Source organism: Colius striatus, chromosome 16, assembly GCF_028858725.1.
Source record: "Colius striatus isolate bColStr4 chromosome 16, bColStr4.1.hap1, whole genome shotgun sequence".
Classification (NCBI taxonomy): Eukaryota; Metazoa; Chordata; class Aves; order Coliiformes; family Coliidae; genus Colius; species Colius striatus.
This window is the reverse complement of record NC_084774.1, coordinates 7,609,528-7,632,241: the sequence shown is the minus strand read 5'-3', so window position 1 is coordinate 7,632,241 and position 22,714 is coordinate 7,609,528. Positions and strand designations below refer to the sequence as shown.

At 39.4% G+C, this 22,714-nt stretch overlaps 1 protein-coding gene and 1 long non-coding RNA gene across 4 annotated transcripts in view; one reads left to right on the top strand and one right to left on the bottom strand.

The window, feature by feature from the left end:
* Positions 1–22,714, top strand: part of LOC133626936 (uncharacterized) — a 71,116-nt gene that overhangs the window by 2,212 nt on the left and 46,190 nt on the right. Inside the window, exons 1-3 of one of the 3 annotated variants that reach the window (XR_009819846.1) lie at positions 2,196–2,676; positions 17,169–17,442; positions 18,042–18,178. This is a non-coding gene — a long non-coding RNA (uncharacterized LOC133626936). Of the gene's footprint in view, positions 1–2,195; positions 2,677–17,168; positions 17,443–18,041; positions 18,179–22,714 lie in introns of those variants that run through there. The other 2 variants (XR_009819847.1, XR_009819845.1) reach the window with 2 other exon arrangements.
* Positions 5,385–21,701, bottom strand: LOC104560713 (protein-glutamine gamma-glutamyltransferase 6). The gene is made up of 13 exons (XM_062009191.1): positions 21,680–21,701; positions 18,205–18,378; positions 16,644–16,883; positions 16,019–16,137; positions 14,741–14,869; positions 13,761–13,938; positions 12,793–12,928; positions 11,634–11,737; positions 11,082–11,324; positions 10,057–10,401; positions 8,930–9,087; positions 6,752–6,885; positions 5,385–5,550 (listed from the first exon to the last, which is right to left on the bottom strand). Exons 1-13 carry the CDS (start codon positions 21,684–21,686, stop codon positions 5,397–5,399), a joined length of 2,121 nt encoding a protein of 706 aa, XP_061865175.1. The 5' UTR covers positions 21,687–21,701; the 3' UTR covers positions 5,385–5,396.

The window sequence follows — 22,714 nt, the reverse complement described above, 5'->3', positions numbered from 1 at the left end:
GTCAGTACACAATGCCAGATACCTCATAAAAATGTGTGTGAGCTTCACCCCATTAAGTGAGGCATCATCTTGTAGTTAATGATTTTCAAGACTACATCAAGATATGCAAGATTTAATACCACTCTGAGAGTTCTAACTAATGATGACTAGTCTTCGTGGTAGTCACCTCCTGTAATTTGCAATCTAACATGTCATTAATGGGAATGATAGAAACTCCAAGGTGCTGTAGTCTCAGCTGAGTTGTCTGTTTATGCTGAGGTCTCCTGCACTTGATATGGCTGATGTAACACTTTGCATGATGGCTGACTAAAAATTGCTTTCCTACGGTGCATTTACCAAGCTGAATTTCACTGCTTGTTATATTGTCATTTATTTTGCCTTTTGGGACCCTCTGAACGTCCTCAGTCTTTTAGTCCTAATTTAAATGGCTGTATGTCATGCACAGATTTTGTACTCTTTTTGCACTCATTTCTTGCATTTCTTCTGGAAAATTTCATCCAGGTCTAGGCAGGTGTTGTCACTGTTCTGTATCCACTATGTTCTTGACATTTTCATAGAAATCTAATGGAAAAGTGATACATAGGATCCTTGAAAGTATCTGTTCAGCCTGGATATTACTGTGTTGTTATCTTTATAGTGCTTGGCAATTCTTGTTGTTTTACAGGTTCAAACATAAGTCTATAAAAATCTTTATCATCTTTATTATCTATGAAAGAGAAACTTTAAAAGTTTCGTGAGCATCTTTAATAAGTGTATTTCTTTCTGAATGTAGTGATCAAAACCTACAGACGTCTACGTTTCCCTTTTATTGTGTCTACATTTCCAACTCTAACATGGTACATCCATGGATTAGATGTGAGTTTTCCTCTTTGATGGAATTTCTTGTTTCTTTAGAGCAAAAAGAAATGCTTACACTGTGCCTTTCGTTTTGTCTTTTATGGTAAAGTAATGCAGCTCTGATGACACAACCATAGCTTTGATAGCTTTGGTAGCTTTGAAACTACCAACTTGGTCTATTTCTGTTTTTATTTTTATTTGAATTGTTTTTGTTTGTTTGGTTGGTTTTTTTAATCTGTAAAAGGGTAATATTTTAACTGACTACTTGAATTGAAGTTCTACAAACTTAGATCAGGGGAACAGAATGGTGGGGAAAAACATTTACCATCCCGGAAACTGATTTTAATGTCTTTCAAGACCAATTTGCAGTATGAATGTGTCATATCAACTAGTACTCTAGAGATTTTTTTGAGTGATCAGAGTGGAGTGAGGGCTGGATGGGCATGCTTAGATTTAAACTGTGTATTTATTAAAAAAAGTATTGATAATTAGTTGGATTTTACTCCACTTACTTCTGACTAAGGAAGGGCTGTGTAAAGTTGTAGGTTTGGCAAAAGCTATTTAAGTCCTTGCTTGGGCACTTACACTATTTTCTCTGTAATAATCATTAGTTTAATTGAGTGATTGTCTTGTGTCTAATGCAGGAAGAATGTGTATTTCTTGTACATGGCACTAGTCAGATCTGCTGCATTTTAACACTGAAACCAAACTGGGTGTAGTTGCTGAGGGCAGTTAACAATGCAGACACCTTGAAAACCCGGCAACCCCAGGTATTGCAAAGCTTGGAACTTGGCATAAGCTTTAGGGCTGATTTTTCTTTGAACAGCAGGCTTCTTTTACAAAGAGTTAATTAGGATGAGGTTGTTCGAAGCTTGTGTGACACACACTGTCTGAAATAATTTCCTGTATTTTATTTAAGAAGAAACACTGGAGGAATTGGAATGGCTTGGCTGTACTGTGTATTAAATGTAATGACAGCCTGCATTCTTGCAAGATTTAATGAGGTTTTGTGAAATACCATCACTACCTCACGGCCTATTCTGAAGCTAATGGAGGGCTGTATACCCTGACTTTCTGAGATCCTGCAAGACTTAATGGATAGGTGCAAAGTTACCTGTTCCCCTCTCGTTTGCCTGGAGAAATCTGAATTCTTCTGTGAGCGTGTGCATGTCAGTCTTCATTGCAATCTCTCAGGGCTGACTAGTTTTGACAAGCTTCCACATTCCTTCTAAGTATATGTGTGGGTGGCAAAATACTATAATTAATGTAATGAAATAGTTTATGTGTTTTGAAGATTTTGTTGACTTTGAATCAAAGAAATTTACATGAGACTTCAGTTTAATGCATGTCACAGGGCCAGTTTCTGTCCATAAAAAACATTGCTTTTGGAGGAGGTTGGGTCTGCTTTGCTGGGCAGTACTGGGTGTTGTCAGGGGGAAAAGGTCAAAGGTCCAGACATTCAGATCTTTACTATTTCAGCTCATTAACTCTGCAAGGCATAAGATATGTGTAGCATAGCACCTTCCTCACAGAGGATGATGATCTACTTTAAGCAGCTTTGTGGAATGAGGATATGTGACACGTCAATTTTCATGTACCCTCCTGATTACATTGTCCTGAGCTTTTCTTCCCATCCTGTGCTTTCAGAGCACATCTGGAAATAGTGCAAAGTATCAGCCTTTGCAAACGGTCTTTTTCTCCTGTTTGTTCTATGATATCTGCTTGAAGGAAACAAGTGCAACTCTCTGACACGTTAGGAGGGTAGATGCAATGGTTTTGTAAGATAACGGACTGGGTGATGTATGTGGCAGCAGGCGGAGGCAAGGAACAACCTTGAAGGTAATTCCAGTACAAAATAAAAATACGTGTCCTAGGCTGTTTTTTCTCAAATGATCCTATAGACAAGTTTGGCTATTTCTCCTGGTAGTACAGGGAGAAGATTCTGGTCTCGAGCAAAGGGCAAACACCCAACTTTTCCTCCAGCCTCCGCTTCAATTTTAGCAAAATGCATGCCAAAATAATGAAGACCAATGCATTGCCTACTTGCCTGTGTTGGTTATGGCTTCTGATCACTACTACTGCATAATAGTCTGGATAGATTCAGACTAGTAGAGGATGAGATTACAGAGGCAGAGAGCATTGTAAGGGGGTCCCTACATTTTCTCTTTGAGAAATTGTTTATGTTTAGCAAAGCCTTTGTGAGTACTCCGAGGCATTGCTGCAGTTCCTTATGAAGAGGATACAGTCTGAGGTCCATACTAGCTGTGGGCTAGTATGATATCTAGTATGAGCTATCATCTTGTCTGTCATTTACATTTAAAATGCAATGAAACGTATCAGTCAGCCTCAAAGTCACATATAAGTCCTGGAAGCTTTTAGCTGTGTTAGAAAAGTTATAATAGAAATCATTTATGTAATTTCAGTAAACAAAACAGTGTCAGTATCAGTTTTGGGTTTGTCTGAAACTGTTTCTGGAGCAACTTTGCAAAACTGAGAACCTAAGTCATAAGAGTACTGAGAAATCAACTTATTCATTACATCAGCTGCATTTTTCTCTCCTTCTGCCTAATAGGAACAGGAAACTGTTTTTCTTCTCCTGTAAACTCTTTTTAAAAAATGAACTCTTTTTTTCCCTTTTTTTAACTCTTTTCCTCTTTTATATTTCTTTTTTCTCAGCTGTTAGTAAATTTTCTGGCATTTGTGGCTCCACCACTGCATAGGGCCAGCTACAGTCACATTCTCTTAAGCTCACAGAAACCAAATGCATTTTGTTTAGATGAAAACAGAATGATTTATTTAGTTCAATGGTCTCTTTTCCTATGAATTCTTAAAATTTCTCGTGACCTAAAGATCTAACCACCTGTACAAATAAAAATCCTTTATATTTTCCTTTTAATGCACATTAAATGAGTAAAGTGGGGCAAAGACTTTTTCTTACCCCATCTTTTTGAAAAATGCTGTGTGTATTTGTGCAACTACATAATTAATGTATAGCTAAATATTTTATTGTCTTAGATAAACCTAGAAGTGATACTTTTGCATCTATGATTGATAGAAGGAGACTGTAGCACATAGAGGTTTAAGATTTGGATAAAACATGCTCCTGAAAGACAGGAGACTCTCTGCATCTGCAGTTCTGAGTACACTTGTGACATGTCTATTTCCTCAAAATATTTTGTAACTTGGATGAGAATTTCTGTGTATTCCTACTTCTGTGCGCTTGTCATACTGAAGCAGTGTTATCCAACAAAAAAAATCATGGAAGCTGCTGTTAAAATGTCAATTGATTCAAATACAATTTTACATTTAAATGCCAAATTAATTACCCAGAAGCTTCTTTGAGAGAGAGTGTTTGTAGAGAGTGATGTAGCCAGTTGAGTAAGATTTGTGGTTGAACCCATTGTAGAAGGACTATATCTCTCACAGTATATTTTCCTTGTGAAATATGTTTTGGCCCATTCTCGAGACCCAAATGCTTTCTTTTTTTTTTTCCTGGTAGAGCCAACTGAAGTAAGTGATACTTGAGGCTGTATGAGGAGGTGTAAGATGTGTATATGTGAGAATTTGTGTAGTGCTTAATTATAGTGTATGAGTGGTAGTAATGCAATGTGGTTTGGTCACTGGTGGGTTGGCTGTGGCAATGATTTGCCCTTTTATCTTTGGAGAAGTTGCATTCATTCATTTAGATCATTCAGCTAGAACTCCAGGCATTTTGAGACAGTGGTGCAAATGTGAGGAGCTATGTTTATAAATAAATATATCTTACTCCAGATGACAGATCACCGATTTACTGTTTAACGATGTTCTGCCTAATTGTTTTTTTCAGGAGTAGCTATTCCACTCTGTTATTATTTCAGAATCTCTAGTGTTTGACACTTCTTAGTCAAGGACATGTTTCTTTTGTCTGCTTTTGTTCTGTTACTCCCAGTCATTTCTTTGACAAATATTTAATGATTTATAGTATATCCTATGACTAAATCATTACCTGAATTGGGAAACTGGGGAGTATTGTTTAGTGAATAACTTCTCATTTTTGCAGTCATGAGAGTTCTGTTATAACACTGACACATCTTATTGCTGTATTTTCCTTCTAGTAATTAGATGAAATGATAAATTTAATTCTAGAGTTGAACTATGTCAACTACTTGGATGGTAATTTCGCTATTGCTGAGTAAAACTTATGTTTATTGAATGTAATACATTTTATCCAATGAAATGTACCAAAGCAGTGATTTTCAATGGTCTTCCTTGGAAATCTAGCTGCTGTCATTGCTACAGGCTCTAATGCTGAAAACCATCACACTTGATCCTTTTCTTTAAGTTAAATTCTACAGTGATTTCCACTAGTAATTCTATTCATGAAGGTCCATAAAACAGGTTGAAGAATGAAAAAGATGACGCTGTCTTTACAATATAGTGTATAGTAGCTTTTTATTTCAGCTCATATCACTTCACTTTGGCTAAGTAATCTGTATATCTGTGCTCCTAGTCATAATAATGTATGAACACTGCTCCAGTATCATAAACAGAGACAAAAATGAACTGATGTACAGGTTATATCACTGAGCAGGAGCCACATCAAGCATCACATATCCCTTAATGTCTGAAAAATGCGTGCAAACCAAGTCTACTTGAAGCTGCCTGGTGCCACTCTTGTAGGGAATGATTTCAAACTCGACCATTGAGCTCTCCATGGGGGCCATTCTTAACACACTGAAAAAGAGAATACATTTGTAAGTTCAAGCAGCTGAAAATTTTTTGCTATGTATTCTTCAGTGTCCCCAAATCTAAGTCAGTGGGGACAGGAAGAACCAATCTGAGTGAATGCTGTATTTGTACACTCCTAGGTAGATGTAACCTTCCATGTTCACAGCCCCCACAGCACGACCCTTGAAGAACTAATCAAGTCATGGAGATGGTGGAATAATTGCAATGCTCAACCTGTGCTAAAGAATTAGCGGTTATATCATGAGGACAAAATGTATTGAGTGCCTGAGGAATGATCAGAAGTGTTATCTTCAGAAGAGCTCAAATCCAACTGTATGTTTTCACCTCAACACTCAAAACATTTATAATACTCTACATTTGCTTATGTTCTATTTTGATATGTTAAATATAGATACACATTTGGTTTATGTCCATAGCTAGAAATGACTCTTGGCAGACACAAGCAGACTGATAGTAGGACCAGGAAACAGAGTGAGTGGGGAAATAGGGTCTCTTTGCTATAAGGAGATATTGAAGCTGAGCAATACCAATGCTGGTAAAGCAAATTAAAGTTCAGGTCAGGTCCAGGCCTGAATTTTGTATTCAATCTAAATGAAGCCTTAGTGATTCATATCATTATACATATTTTGCTATTGTTTTGTTTTGCTCTCATAGCTTTTTGGTGCTAATTCCCCCAGCATAAATATTTTGGAGACTTTAAAAATATTTTAAAAATAATAACTGTGGAGCAGGTGGGAGAATAATTTCTTATATTAGGATATCACTGGATTCATTTTTAAGACATTTCATTACAGTATACATCCTGGTTTTTTTGTGATTTAATATATGAAGGAAAAAAGATATCATCCTATTTTCTCTTATTCTTCAAGGATTCTTTGGTTTTCCTTTTGCAAACCACAAAAAGAATAAAGGTTTAAAATGTTTGCACTTTGTATAATTCCATCACTAGCTACAGCACTCTGAATTAAAAGCAGGCCATCTCTCCACTCCCTGAGCATTCTGTAATTCAAAGCTTGGCAAAGGAAGCATAAAGAACTCTAGTTAGTATATGGAGAGTACTGACATGATAGAATTTTGTCCAAGGTTGGTACAAACTAAATGCTTGAGGTTGACAGAATCTCTTTTTTTTTTATTCCAGATTTTCCACCAAAGTGAATGAACTGTTAGCCAGGGAGCATTTACATACTTGATTCTGAGTTCCTCTTTGAGTAGGCCGCTACCTTCTGCTCTCAGCACACAGTCTGTCACCACTTCAGACAGTGGGTTGGTAAATGTGACCTGCACATTAACAGCCTTGTGTACCACTGTTGGACCAAGGACCTACAGACAGAAAACATTCTGTTCAGCCATAGCATCAATCTCACTTCTTTCTCATGGTTTTCTCTTTTCATTCCTATTGCAAACCGCTTACCTTCTTAGGGTCTTCGGGACAGGAAGGAGCCATGAACTAATATATGTACTTATTTTTGGGCATCAGAGTTCAGGCTTGAATCAGCCACCCAGTGTAGCTGAGAAAGTGTAAACTGCTGTAGAATCTACCATTTAGTCCTAACTTTTTAACGTAAGTCAGTGTATGGTGTTACATGTAACATATGACATCTACCAATGTGAGATCAAAAGGAGAATACAAGTAACTTGGTATGTATGGCTAACTACTGTAGACATCTTAAGTCAAATTAGCTTTAGTTAGGATAAATGAGGATTAGAAAACACTGGAGGTGTGAGACCTGGGCGAGTTCCTGTGTGACCTACTCTAGGTGGCCTTGCTGTGGCAGCTGGGGTTGGACTAGATGATCTTTCGATGTCCCTTCCAGCCCTTGAGGTTCTGTGACTCTGTGATTCTGTAATTGCAGCATCTCGTGGAAAAAAAAACCAACAAAACAATGCCAAGTAGCAAATAAACATATCCAGTGACAGGACAAGGAGCTGGAACACAAAAAGTTCCATTTAAACATACAGAAAAGCTATTTCACTGTTCAGATGACGGAGCACTGGCCCAGACTGCCCAGGGAGGGTGTGGAGGCTCCTTCTTGGGAGGTTTCCAAGCCTGCCTGGACACGTTCCTGCGTGACCTGATCTAAGTGGACCTCCTTTGGCATGGGGATTGGACTAGATGACCTCTAAAGGTCCCTTCCAACCCCTACCTTTCTGTGATTCTATGATGTTCATTACCTTATTTTGACTGACATAAAGTGGAACTGGTGTGTCTGGTTATCTTTGTAGATAATGTAATTTTAATTAACATAAAGGTGAAGTCCAGGACCCCAACTGCATTTCTCTATTATTGACTGTGTGTTTATACAGAAGTTTCAATCAACAGAAGCATAAACCCTTCTTGAAGTGTAGTCACTGAATTGAAAAAATGTAATTAAAGTGCCTGCCCTATATAAGCTGACTCTGTTATTTGCATGATGCAGCACAGGCAGCTCTTTACGAAGTCTCAGTAGAACTTCATATTCAGAAATCGCCAGACCTACATTTATTTCTGTGTTTAACCTTGTTTTTCCTGTATGCTACTGACAGAGTGGTTTGGGATAGCTAATCTAGTTTGGAGGCTCTGAAAGACTCTGCAAATTATCCTACTCCTTCCATGTTGCTTACAGTACAGTAGGCAGACTGAATTTGATCCCATGTCTGACACAGCAGGTGACTGTGCTGAGCTGGCCAAGACAACCTAGTTCATGTGAACTAGCAAACCATGCAAACCCAGGACTGTCCCATGACATAGTGCATGGTCCTTCCTGTAGACTAAGAATTGCTTTTTCACCCCTTCTACAACATTTGACAGAAGTCAGTCTTAAGTGGAAAAAAAAGCCTATAGTCCTAATTATTTGTGAAGATGTTACAGAAGGTGAAAAGAAACATGTTTCCTGGTAAGGTGGAAAAGAACTTTCTTGAGTATTAGTAATGACAAGCCTCACAGCCCTGGGTATTGTCAGCTAGTCAGTAAAGACTTCTCTGACAAAAAATCAGGCTTCCTAAATAACCTAGAAGAGAGTAGTCAGACTTCCCTGAGAATAGTGAAGGCATAGATATGGACTAGATCTCTCTGACTATCTGTCTGTCTCTGTGGAGATAATCTTATCTTGTAACCTTCGTAACACTGAGAACTTTATCAGTGCCATGTCAACAAGCACTGGCAAGAATACCATAGCACAGCTATGCCTTAGAAAGGTTTGCTTTTCCTTAGTGTATTTCATTTCACTTGTGTCATACAGTCTATTACAAGAGCAAGAAGATGAAATCACCCTCAGGCATAGTTTCACTTGCCACATTTCTTCCTATGAGGAGCAGATAGAATAAGGATTCTACTTGCTACTTCTCAGCACACCTCTCTAGGGACACAAGGTGGACTAGCTTTTACCTTGATGGTGAGAAAAGGATCCTGAAGTACAATATCCTTCTCCACTAGAAGTGAAGCTCCCTGTTCGGTTTCACACACAGCAGTTACTAGGATTTTCCTGTCATCCATCAGAGAGTTTTTGTACTGAGAATAGGAGATCTCGAATGAAATTGCTTTCACTGGAATGGAAACAGAAACAGAATTTCTTCCTCTTCTTTTTTCTGTGTCTAAGATCAACATATATCTGTAATATATGTGTTTTAAGGAGCAAGTATGCCATCACCCTGGGGCTGTCCATTGGTGGGTGTTGACAGCTGATAGGAATGATGCTCTTAGGTGACTTCTACTTATATTCATGTCAAACACTAAGTGATGGGCTACGGTTCGGTGGCTGGATGGTTCTGACGATGAACATATGTGGCAGCGCCCGCTGATGTTTTTTCATTTATCTGAAACATTTAATGCACCTTCTTGAAAAGAAGGTGGAAGAGAAAAGATGGATTGGTTTAAATGCCCTTACTGCTGCAGCTGTTTTAAAGAGGGGGCACAGTCAGGGTCTCTGTGTCAGTGAGTAAGACAATGGATCTCAGTACATTGAGGGGAAAAAAATGTTCATCTACGGCTGGAACAATGGGAAGGGTTAGAATTTGTATTAACTTGAGAGGGTAGTTGTATTCATCTGTGCTATGTGCCTCATTCTACAGCACTGTCCTTTCAGAATATATATATATATATATAAAGATAGTGACAAAGGTTACTATCTGCAGGTAGCGTAGCTCTTACTGTGGTCTGTAGTTACTGTCCTACTGCTGCAGAAGATGCAGATGTATGTTTCTCTCTTTAATCTGTCTTCATACTTTGCTTATGGGGAGCTGGAAGCAGAGTACTCTCTGGTTGTTCTCACTTAGAAAAAAAGATCATAAGGTAGAGAAAAGAGTGTCTATGCTGGGTCAGATAAAAAATGTTTTCCCGGCCCAGTATTCCTTCTGCCTGGGTCTAAAAGCAAATGCTTAAGACAGGGCAAATATGTGTGTTTCTCTTCCCCTGAATAGCCTTAACCTCTAGCTGGAGCCATTCATTATTTCTATATGATTTGGCCACAAACCAAAGCTATCTCTTGTTCTGAGATATAATAAAATTAAAATTACCTTCTTCAGATCCAAGTTTAATAGATCTAGACAACTGCAAAATCTCTGCCTTTGGTCTTCTTGTGTAGAGAATGGCTGAAGCCCTCAGTTTAACCTTTATGGTCTTGAAATCTGAGACCAAATTCCTGAGTGAGAAAGTAAGGGGGATATCCTGGCCAATTACAGGAGGTGCATCAAGAATTATCTTCCCTGCGATACTGGGTTTTTGTACAGGCTGTGCCATATTTTGTCTCCGTGCTACTGAAGCTCGTCTTCTAGGTCTTGTAATTTTGTTTCTTTTTCCAGCTCTTCTCACACCAAGCAGCTTCAGTGCTTTTTTATACACCTGCCTTTCTTTTGTGGATCCTGCTTCAAAAGATAACATGGTCAAAGATCTCATAGATGCTGGATATAATGCAATGAAGACATAATTGCTCTCAGTAACCTTGGTTTAGGAAAGCCGAGGAGGGCAAAGGTACAGAAGAGGAGAAAGTGAGGGCTAACCTAAATGTCAATTTTGACACAAAAGCAAACGAATATATATGTTCACAATGGCTGGAAAATAAAATCTGCTTGTCAGCTTTAGCTGGTTGTTCACGGGCACCTCTCAGAAGATGCGATCCGTAGAAAGATAACTCCTGAGAGAGCTCAGTTCTGCGTAAGTTGGGGCAATCGCCAGCCATCTCCTCTGAAATTAAGAAGGCTGAAAAATCCTTTTGCAGGAATTGTCCCCAAATAACTCTCCAGAATGGCTATTGCTGTGTGTCATATCAGAAATATTCTCACCAGCTGATCTGAACAACTTGGACAGAATGTTTTACAGAAGTAGCTTTGATTTTGCATTGAATTCGTTAGTATTTCATCAAGGGCCACAATGGCCATATTGCATCACTCTCAGCTGACAATGAGGCCTAAGACTTTGAAAATCTACGATTCCTTTGCTCCAGAAAAAGTAAAGGCATTCAGTCAGTGCTCAAACCAATGAAAGCCTAAATTATTTTCATTTCTGACCATCAGTGGCAAGACAACTGTAGTAAAGAATTTACCTTCTGGATATTTGTAACTTGCAGTGACATCCACACGGGAGTTGGTGCCCACTGCCTTGGTGCTGATAAATTTTCCAATCTTCCTAGTATCAGAATAAATTCTCTCTTTTCTTTTTTTGCTATAGTGAATCCAAGTAACATAGTCAGCATTCACTGCTGCAAACACAAATGAGCTGTCATAATCCAAGTTCACATCCCCTTCTTTAATAGCTCTGGTGGAGGCAGGACCACACTGATATATGCCTGTCTCAGAGAGAAGGAAAAGTTTAAACGAGTACCTCAAACTCTGCAATAGCTTGTCCAGAGATCTTGTGGAGTTGCCATCCTATGAAATATTCAGAACTTAAAAAAAAAAAAAGAATATGAGTGCTGGTGGGTAATCCAGAGGCTGATAGAAAAGCAACCTACTGGTGACGGATGTTGGTATTGCTTTTCTTGTGCACCCGAAAGAGTGCTCCATCTACGGGGAGTAGATAGACTTGTCCTGAAATTTCAGTAGCAATCTTTAGGAGTAACAACAGCCACAGCTTTTTATATTTACAACAGTGTTACCTTTGCTTCTTTCCTGGGGTGTTGCATCCAGAACCTGCCACCCATCATAAAAAGAACCAAGATCTCTTCTAATGAACCAGCTTTCATTCCAGACATGGAAATTCCTGTAAGGGAAGTAGAATAGGGAATCCCTGATTCACCTAATTAATTTTATATTTAAAGATTTGATACATTTCTGGTTCAGTGCAAGAAATAATCCTAGTTGAGCGAATGAAAACTCTTCTGTGGAGAGACCAGCTGTCGGCTCCTTTCTTGAGTACATCTTTCTCCTTCTTTGCAAGCTATTTGCATTCAAATCTCTGAGAAATGTTGGAATGTTATAAAAAAGTGAGTTAGAATGAAAAGAATTAATTGAAGAGCCAATATTCAGTTCTGGACATACAAGAAAAACATACTGTACAGCCCCTGTACGGTATTTCAGGTGTACAGTCACCTGTGCACATCACTATCTGTTGGTAATTCACAGTTGCTTTCTAGTTTAGGTCACCCTTGTCCCATTCAGCCCACATCATATAGGGTGCTTGGTGACTGAAACACTGATGCATGCAGTATCATGCACGTGTGCAGTGTGATAGTTTCTATGCACTTCTTTGTCAAAAGCGTAATTTTAAACAGCTTCTCTGAGGTGAAAGAGACAGCATATTCTTCCTAAGGGATGGGATGGAATTTTTCTCAGCTGCATTATTGTCTGTAGTAACCTCTCAAAGGATGTGCAAAAGATATATAATGGTAATAATGAATGACTGAGACAATCAACAGTGTGCAGCACAGGAGCTGGGTCTAAAACTTATAGGCTACTAAAAGTTCTCTGCTCCAGGAATTGAGAGACAAGCTGATATCATTTTTGGGCAAGAGGTTTATCACTCTTCCATAGGTTTTTGGGTTTTTTTTTAATTAAAACTTTCATACAGTAGAGACAAAATTAGCATCTATTATTTTCAAATTCTGTGTTGAATAGCAGTGGGACAGAGTATCTCCTCTGTTGATTCTTCGAAATAATGAAACTGTCTACATCATGCATTTCTGAACACTCTGCTCTTTTGGTTTTTTACATCACTGGGAGCATGACATTGAGGTGGTTTTTCAGGAGCATGTTTCTAGATCTTTTAATTAGAGGAGAATATAATAGAAGGAATATAAAGGAAAACATTATATTTACCACACACTGTCTTCAGTCAAGTGCAGGGTCTTTCCAGAAATGTCAATGTACTTATCAATACTCAGATTTATATTCCTGTCATGGGCAGAGTTGAAGTTTGTAATAACACGAGTAGGTATTCCCAAGGATCTCAGCACTACAATACAGAATACCATAAAAGTGTTGTAAGCTTATTTTACAGATGTTCAGAAACTATTTTTCTGGGGTTTTTTTTTAGTAAAGCGGTCTACTATATGTTTTCCATGGGGAAACAAACCCTCAGAAACTTCCCTCTGACATATGACACGTCACAGTCACAATGTATAATTTCTGAGAAGACAGTTCCCCTTCACATGACATTCTTAGTTGCCATGTTCTTTTTAAGAAGAGTTAGATTCACCCATGTATTTTAATCTTTCATTCTTCATCCTGTTCTCTCTCCCATTTTCTCCCCGTGTTTGTTTTTTTGTTACCTGAGACATACCTCTGGATTGCATTATTTTTCCTATCTATTTTCCCCAAAGTGACTCTTGTCTCACAGCAGCTGGGAATGGAAACTGCTTGGATAAAATGCTTTTCCCAACTTGCAGCTCTCTTAACAGGTCCTCAGAATTGTGATTTGGTTTTGTGTCACCTGTAGGTAAGACACAACGGTAGAAAACTGGTATTGTGAGAAGATGATATCCTTGAAAGAGCAAAGAGATTTTATTTGAATCCTGGCTTTGAACCAGGAAATCACGCTCTTTTTGCCAGCCTAGCCAGGCAGTCTGCTTTGCATTTTGTTTGATGACTCACAAAACTGAGGTGCAATATTACTAGCTATGTCTGTTTAAAAGAGAAGAAAATAACCGTTCATGCATGGACAGCAGAGGTTCTTCACACTCTCTGTCAAAGCTGAAATAGTTTCAACAATAACATTACCAAGTTAAAACTAGAAAAGTTCTATTAAGCTTCCTTTCCGATAGCATTCTTCATCTCTTCATGTGTACCTGTGCACATTACTCCTGCAAAGACCCAGCACTGGCCATACCGAACAGGTTTGTATCTCTTCCTGTACCACTTTCGAAGGATGGTCACACTTCCACTCCACCGCAAGGGGTTGGTTCCTGAGCGGTACTTTCCATTCCACTTCCCTTCCACTACTCCTTTTTCATCATTGCTGTTAACCTGAAAGAGTACTTCTCATAAGAGACTTGAAATATTTACATAAAACGGGAGAGAGGGAAGTAGGCAGAAACGACCCTGTTGTACCACTGTTCTGTTGACTGAGTGGTGTGACACAGTATTTGAATACATAGAATTTTGTCTGCTCAAGCGTGACAATTAGATCAAACCCAGATATGAGTATAAAGTTGGATGACTCAAAACTGTCTTTCTTTTCAGTGCAAATGTATCCAAATGTACTGACTAGATAGCCTATTTAAAATTTCACTCATTAATTTCACCTCCTTGTATGTCCTTAAAACTGTAACGCTGTGTATTTGGTATTGGTTCACATTTGTAAGTGATTTTTATGGAAGCTTCAAGAAGTGTCCATTCTCTCTGAATGTGCATTTGTTGCAAATGCGCATATAGTACTTACAGCTTGCTCAAACTTAGATCTGCTTGCATATGTTTGTGCACATCCATTTTAGAGGCCTGTTTAAGTGTCAATTATGGTTGCACAGAAAATAGTGAGTGCTTTTAAAGATGGGGGTTTTTTTCTGAAGTATTTGAACTTTTAGTAGAGGTATTTCTTCATGTCGAAGCTGAAATTGCCTAAAGTCAGTACTGTGTAAAAGTGTGAAAAGGATCACAGCTACAAAGGAGGAATCTCAGATAAGGAATGTTGTAATGCAACAATGTTGTAATGTAATAATTTATAAAATGGAAAACTTTTTGGTTGTCTGCTTGTGAGACAATCACAGTAAAGTATTGGGGGTTTTGTTAGTGGGTGCATTGTACAGATGTGACTAGTAGATTGCTTTACCGTAGCACTGATAACTCTGCTCACGTAGACAGGATTGTTTCGTTTGGATACATCAGCAGCCGGATCTTGACGATGGTTCAGGCTTCGATCCAGTATAGCCAGAGAGATATCAAGGATATCCTCTTCAAACTGAAATGAAAACAAGCAATATATTAAAGGCTAATGTCAAAAATAAACCCAAGCATAAACTCCCCAGCTATTTTCCTAGCACAATAGGATCAGGTAGGTAATATAGGCATTTTCTGGATTGTTAAAGGAAATAGGGGCAAAAAGAAAGCCTAAGCCCTGGGCTGCTGACTCTCCATAGTATTTTTAAAGACAGCATGTTTATGAGCACGGTTTGGGGCCATAGCTACTAGCATTCCATTCCCTAAGACATCACGTAGCCTGGTGGATCAGACAAGACCACTGCAGGTCTGGCTCCGCACGCTTCACACCCTCCCACATCCTGTCATGCGCCCTTCTGTTATGAAAGCTTCACTGTGATGGGCTGCCTTTACCTTATGTCAGAAGATATGAACTCAAAGAAGCCTTACAAAAATAAATATTGTGGATTAGGGTCCCAGAGACACTGCATCGGGCCTAGAGAATGCCACAGTGCTATGCTGTATGGATGAAGTCAGACAAGGATGCTGTTTGGCCTCTCAGAGAGAAAGCAGATCTAGCATCGTTTCATTTATTAGCATAGAAGTTGCCACAGTGATCAGGAGGTTTAATAGAAGTGCTGTCTGTGTAACTCCTGGTGCAGTTGTAAGGCATGAAGCGGTCAGGTTCACTGGCCCAACAAGTTGCAGTGTAGCTACAAGACTACAGATGGGCTGTAGTTATAAAAGTATTTGTAGCAGTTATGCATAGAAGCCCAAACTGATTTTAAAAAATTCCAGCTTGAGTTGGGATATTCTTTTAGTGTCTTCTGCCCCATTATTGAACTGTGTCAATATTTAAATATACTACCCTTACAATACCTAGAGGTTAATACAGGAATGGTTTCCTTTGCTCTTTACAAGGGCCAAGAGACAAACAGAATGTTGCCAATTTGCATAATAGAAAAAAGAAAACTAAAATTGTGCTTTGGTATTTTTACTTCAGTATTAGCACACACAAGACAGGGGAAATGATCCCAACACTGCTTTAATGTGTGAGACCTATATCTGCAAAAAAGTAACTGAGAGAGTTGCACTGAACTCTTATACCACAAGATAATTATTTTCTGTCCTCAAGAGCCTATTTACCCATTGTTCTTATTTTGGAAGTCCTGGAATAGGTGATGCTGTTTACCTGACCATAGTTCCAAGCTTCTTGTTGAATATGTTTTTCCAGTCCCTGAAATATGATTCCGCTGTCGTTCAGGACGTACTCCCATCGTTCCTTTTCATTGGGCATATAGACATCATCATCTAAAAGCAGAACGAGACGTGCCAGCTGAAAGTTGTTTTGCTGTAACTGAAAATCTCACTCAAAGGGGAGTTCTAGGGAACGGGTCAGGCAGCCTGTGCATTCACGCTTAGGACTCCCTGCTGTACCTTTGTAATAATTTAGAGAGTGAGTAAAATAAGCATGAAGTTCTTTTGAGGGGAACTGTCTATGCTTCTGTCTCTTCACTAATCTTAGTATGTGTCTTACTGATATTGTATGGTTTACAACTGAACACAAGTATCAGAGGAGAAAAAAATATCTAATATTTCCTGCCTCTGATTTCTTATTCTAAAACCAAAATGCTGGATCTTTGGTGCTCTGTGTCATCGAAGACAGGGAAAAAAATGATCCTTCATCATGAGCAAAAGACAAAAAAATGTCTTTCTGTAGCTGTGACTGTCAGGCCTTTACTGTGACATGCTGTGACACGCAGAGTTCCCAACTGAGACAATGGGTTATTCGAGGGATGTGATACATCAAAACATACTTGGACACCATGGATTGAAGAGTAGCACAAACTGGCCCAGGAATGTTGAAGAGACCTTGTTCCCAGAAACAGTCTGGAGTTTGAGTTTGTATCGTCCAATGACAGCATTGGCTGGGCTGAATATTGTAAAGCTCATGCAGCCAGGCTCACTGGGTTCTTGGGTTGCACTCCAGCCACTGGCATCCTCCTCAAAAAGGTTAAATACAGCCTTGGTCTGCTGCGATTCTGCTGGAGATGGTCCTGCCAGAGGGAACAGGGACAGCAATTCTGAATGACAGCTGTAGGTGACAAACTTGAGATCAGTGATGATCTCAATTCTATTTTTTTTAATGAGTTCATTGAAGGGTTGTGGCTTAAAGCTCAAATGCATGTTCAATGTAAACTATCTATGCTCCAATCTGTAGAATCATAATTTGCAGCCCTGTGTAACGTGCATGATCCAGTAAAGGCCAATATGCTCAGAATCGTTCTATACAAGTGAGGAGGCAAGTCTGTTGTTCTTAACACCTATCAATTTAAAAACAGGTAGGCACGATGGGCTACACCTGCACTTCCCCCTGCTCTGAGCTTGGACCCACCTCCGACCCGGCTGGGCCAATCTGGTGCCTCTGCTATCACTATTCAACAAGGGAAATTAGTGGTACTTAAGGTGGGGAGGGGTCGTCGTAGCAAGCGGTGGAGTGGCAGCAGCAGCAGCGCCGAGAGTGCAGCCCTGCCCCTCGGAGGCGAGAGAAACGGCTGGAGTAATCAGAAACTAGCTGACTGCACCTTCCCTCCCTTCGCATCCCGTGCTGAGGAGGTAAAAACACCGCCCGCGAAGGGGGGTGGGGAGGCATCTTAAAGGGACTGGCAGTGCTTTTCATCCTCGCCCTACTCTGTATTGCTTTCGGTTGGGTATTTTTGTCTTATGTTCTTGATTGGTGGCGGATTAAATTGAGTTTTGTTTTCTTCCTCAAGTTGAATAGTCTGTTTAGCCGTGGACTGTAAGTGGCAAGTGAGCCCTTTCTGTCCTTAAGGGGTTCCAAAGGTCCTTGGTGTTACTCTTGTCTTCCCTGTCTCATCGGGAGGAGGCTGATGATGGGAACGAGTGGCTAATGGTGGTCTTTTGTTCCTGGATAGCCCTAAACCACGACAAACACGCATTTAATTCAGAGTTGAGGTTTGGTTTTTGGGGGTTTTTTTTGGGTTTTTTTTGTTTTTTTTTTAAAGAAGCTTTTTGGGAAGGTACAGATTAGGAGTCTGCACGGTAGAGTTGCAAACTATTGAGGGACTGCAGAATACAGGCAACTTGCAATATTTCAGGTAGATTCTTAGGAGCAGATGTATAAGCTTGTTTCTAGAATGAGGATAGTCCTTATGTTCCTATTAATTGTTACCTTAACTGTCTGTTGCCTTAAGGTAGACTGAACTTCAAAATGGGATCTTCTGAGCTTGAAAGGACAATGAGTCCTGAGTGATACAGGATAAAGTTAAATGACTCAGCATGGACCACATAGACGTGTAATGTTTTGGAGATGGACTGACTCACATGTGAGGTAAGTACCATAGGGAAATTAATTACCTGTGCTTGCAATGAAGATGAAGTTACCTCCAGATTGCTCTGGTGTTTGGAGGTTCAGAGTGATGTTGAAGGGTTGTCCTCTCCTCAAGATAACTTCTGTGCTACTGTAATCAGAGGTGTGGTGTGCAGCTTTATTTAGTTTGGTTTGCCAGTTGATGTTTGCTATTTTCAGGGCTAAAAAGGCACAAGGCAAATTAATTAACATTTTTTCCTTCAAATTTGTACATGTTTTCGGCTTGTCTAACTTGGCAGTTTCATTCTACTTGTATATAGACTTAATTATGCTTTAGAAAAACAGAAAAATCCACTGTCATTCTTAAATTGCAAAATAACAGCTCAGAGGAACAGCTAAAATGTCTTGTCTGCAGGCATCTTTCAGAGACAGAAAAAAATACCCATTCAGATAATTTATCTTTCCTTTTTAGATGATACTTAGTTAAAGTTTGAAGTGATTGTTCTATTCTGCCATGCTCTCACTCTTTTCCTGTGGGGATCCCTAGTTCCCAGAATGCCTTACAAATATACGTAAAGAAGTAATAAAACTCTTACAAGCAAGTGCATGCCTTATCCTGGAAATACTGTATGACAGATGATGAATAGGAGGCTTCTATCTTCATTGTCAAACACGCATGTTATGTTCTTACCTATCTTGTATCTCATTTAATTTAATATCTTGTTGCTTGAAGGTGTGTGTTTTTTCACACACTGTTGGAAAAAGATAACCAGCAGAAGACTGATGGTAGGATCAGGAGTGGTGTATCTTGAGGTAGTACTATGAGTTGCTCTTTTGTATTGTGATAGGTTGCCTACTATTGAAAATGAGATGCTGAAGCACAGATTATAAAAACTTTCAACTTTTCTTGTTCCTCAGTTGAAAACACAATCAACCAAACAAAACAAAGCAGGAAAAGTATAGATCGCAGTACGATTAACATGTGTTTGGTGAGATACCTTTCTCCAGTGTGCTAATATGGTGGAATTTCTTTTGAAGAAAACTTCCTGCCATCACTAGAACATGTTAACCCTTTGCCAGCTAATGGTCACGTAAGCAACGCTTCCATAGTTTTGTTGAACTAAGAGGCAGGACTTGGTTTAACACCACCTTGAATCGCTTGGAATGAGGTTCAGGTTTGATGGAATCTGCATGGTTCTACTGTAGAAAGAGTGTGTGGGATTTGAGTTTTCCACTACGTTTGCAGCACAGAATTATATTTTGTGAAGTCTTGATGTGGTCATAATTATACTAATATTTCAACTTTTTAGAAGAAATATGAACGTGCACATGCAGTTCAGAGGTTGCAGTAAGGACGTGGAGCAAGTTGCTTTCCCGTAGTTGGTCAGGATAAATGTGTTTGAGTTTTTTCTGTTAAGAGTCTTGTTTCAGATATGTTACTTGGCGAATAAAGATTCCATTGATAAGAGTGTGATGTTTGAGTCATCTGATGTAAAACGTCTGGAAAATCTCACTTGCATCATCATTTTATTTTCCTGACCTTTAAGTGAAAATTGAACTGAATAAGTTTAATTGAAAAGGGCCTACAGAAAAGAGCATTCCTAACATCAAGTCCTCTAATTTAACAGTGAATTAGAATGTGTTTCTGAAGGGCAGTTGGGCTCAGAGTTTGAAAAGAAGTTAGCTTTGCAACTTGCACAGTTCCTACCACTGTGTATCCTGACATGTGCAAGTTATGATGAAAAGCATACACGTCATTAGCTGTGCAGTGATGCAGATAACTTGGGAGCATTTTGCATGATTAAATAAATGTAGCACACATAGAATCTGCTAGCAACTGAGCCATGGGTTTGATGCTAATGGGGTTCTGACATTTAATCTAAGCAGCGCTACTTTCAGAGTGGAAGGACAGGCAAAGGCAAGAGGTGCAACAGAGTAAGAGGGCACCCTTGGAGAAGCAGGAAGGGTAAAGAATGAAGTAGCTATCATTGGTTAGCATTAATAGGTTGGGTTGGTTTTTTTTCAAAGTTAATGGTTACACAGACATTTCTAGTGAATATTTGCAGGAGACTGGAAAAAAATATTTTACATATGGGGCAAGAGAAAATAAAGCCCGATACGAACTTTTGTCCATGAAAATTTCAAGCTTCTCCTTGTTTTGATCCTCACAGGGTCTCTGTTGGAAAACTGTTTTAAATAATTCTGTCAATGTACAATTAGACAAACATCTAAAACTTTGGTGAAGTGTTTATCCTCTAACGGACAGACATTGGGAGCGTGCTTATAAGCAAAAATCTGCAGAGTCAGTGATCGTTGCTGAAAATGCTGATCATTATGGACACAGGGTTCTTGTTGCCTCTCGTAAGAAGATGAAGCTATAACAGAAACAATTCTTAGGCTAAATTGTAGATAGCCTCTGTGTTTGTCATAGTTTAACCGCATCTGGCAACTTAGCCCTGCACAGACACTTACTCTCTGGTGGGACAGGAGAGAGAATCAGAAAAAGGTGAGAAAACTCTTGAGGTAAAGCAAGAGCCATGCCCATGAGCAAAGCAAAACAAGGAACTCATTCACTGCTTCCCATGGGCAGGCAGGTGTTCAGCTATCTCCAGGACAGCAGGGCTCTGTCATGCGTAACAATTACTCGGGAAGGCAAACACTGTAACTCTGAACATCCCCCCCCTTCCTCCTCCTCTCAGCTTTATATGCTGAGCACAACATCATATGGTCTGAGATATCTGTTTGGTCAGTTGGGGTCCAGCTGTATCTCCTCCCAGCTCCTCTTGCACCCTTAGCCTGCTTGCTCATGAGGTGGAGTGAGAAGCAGAAAATGTCTCGACTCTGTGTAAGTGCTGCCCAGCAACAACTAAAACACCACTGTGTTATCAGCACTGTTTTCAGCACAAATCCAAAACATAGCCCCATACTAGCTGCTGTGAAGAATCTATCCCGGCCAAAACTAGCACAGTGTGTGTGTATTATGACACATCTGTTCAACTGGAGATACTTCCAGTCAATGTGAGAGTGAGAGCACATGCAATGTAATACATAGATGCTGGGATCGACAAAGCAGCACACAGGCTAACATAGTCACTGTACAGGGCAATGAACATGTCAGTGCTGAGGCTATCAAGTGACCTAAGGCCAGACATCAGTTCAACGTTAGTGAGGGATTAGAGCATGGGACTTCTGTGTGGCAGATTGTTGTCCAGATCACTAGTCAGTGTTGGTGTTGGTTAGGTGTTTGCAAAAGCATTGTATAGGGTAGTTAATGGTTATGATAGAAAAATATTTTCTTACTACTTTTTCCTGTTACAGGGCAGAAGAGTATGTCCAAGACCCATGTTATTAAAAAAGTAAATAAATCAGTTAAAGTAAAATAAACCACCAACGCATTAAACTTAAAAAGGGCTAAATTGCCAAGAGAACAACTACACGTAATTTAGCCTGTTTTCTAAGAAAATATCACTCATCTGTATTGGAAGAGTGATATCTGGAGCAATCAGGCTGCTTTTAACTTACCTGCCATAAGGTTTCTTTCTTCTTTTCCACACTTGCGTGTAGTTCAAGTTACAGGTACAAAAGTGTGCTAGAGCATTCTGAGTCCTCTTCTGAATCCTAATGAAAAGCTTAGGGCTCTTGACTTCGCTACATAAGGTGGAGTTTATACAAACTGGGTGTGGCTCGTGGTTGCTAGTTACTGTTTTGGTGGTAGTGTCCTATGTGAGCATCATGACTAGTTTAATTGCTCAATGTTGAATGTAATTATACTTTATTTAAACCCAGTGATTAGCTACAGAAATATGATAAACAGTGTCCTGGTGTCTTAACTCCTAAGAGAGGAAAACCTCACAAGTTGGATCTAATGAAGGAAATAGAATCTTAAGTAGATAGAAGAAATTGAGTTTTGAGTGGTGTGGTTTGTGTCCATTTAGGGTTTTGGAGGCTTTACGTACAGAGAGCAGTTACAGACAAATATACATATTGTACAACGTGGATATATGGGACATGGAGTGACCTGAGTAGATTTGTTACTATTAGTAGCATCATGACTTTGCATAGCATAAACTACTTTTTTTTTTTTTCAAGGCAGGTCTGCCTTAAAGACATTCCACATAATTGCATAGAATTCATTCTTTCATGGAAGCATACAGAGTTGCGAGGTTCTCATTATCTGCTCCTGACTTGATTACCTATAATAAGAAGCAATAAATCCTACCGGGAGGGCATTTTTCTGCAGTCACCTGTGCATCAGGAAATTCTTCTAGATACCAAGGAGTGTTTAATAGCTGCCTCTGGTTTTAATATTTTTTTTCTTCATCACAGTTTGGTGTTCAAAATACACGTACACAGTTTCTGCGTAGCTATTTAGTATGGCATCTTCAAGTTGGGCCCTGGAGCAAGCTACAGAGCTGTTCTGGTGTGAGCCTTGCCCACTCTATTTACACATACTCTCTTCTCCACTCTCGGAGCTCCCTCGTCCTGCATGACAATTTGGCTAGAAACGTGCCCTGACCTGAGGTGATACCCTGTTCCTTCTTGAAATGCCTTGATACC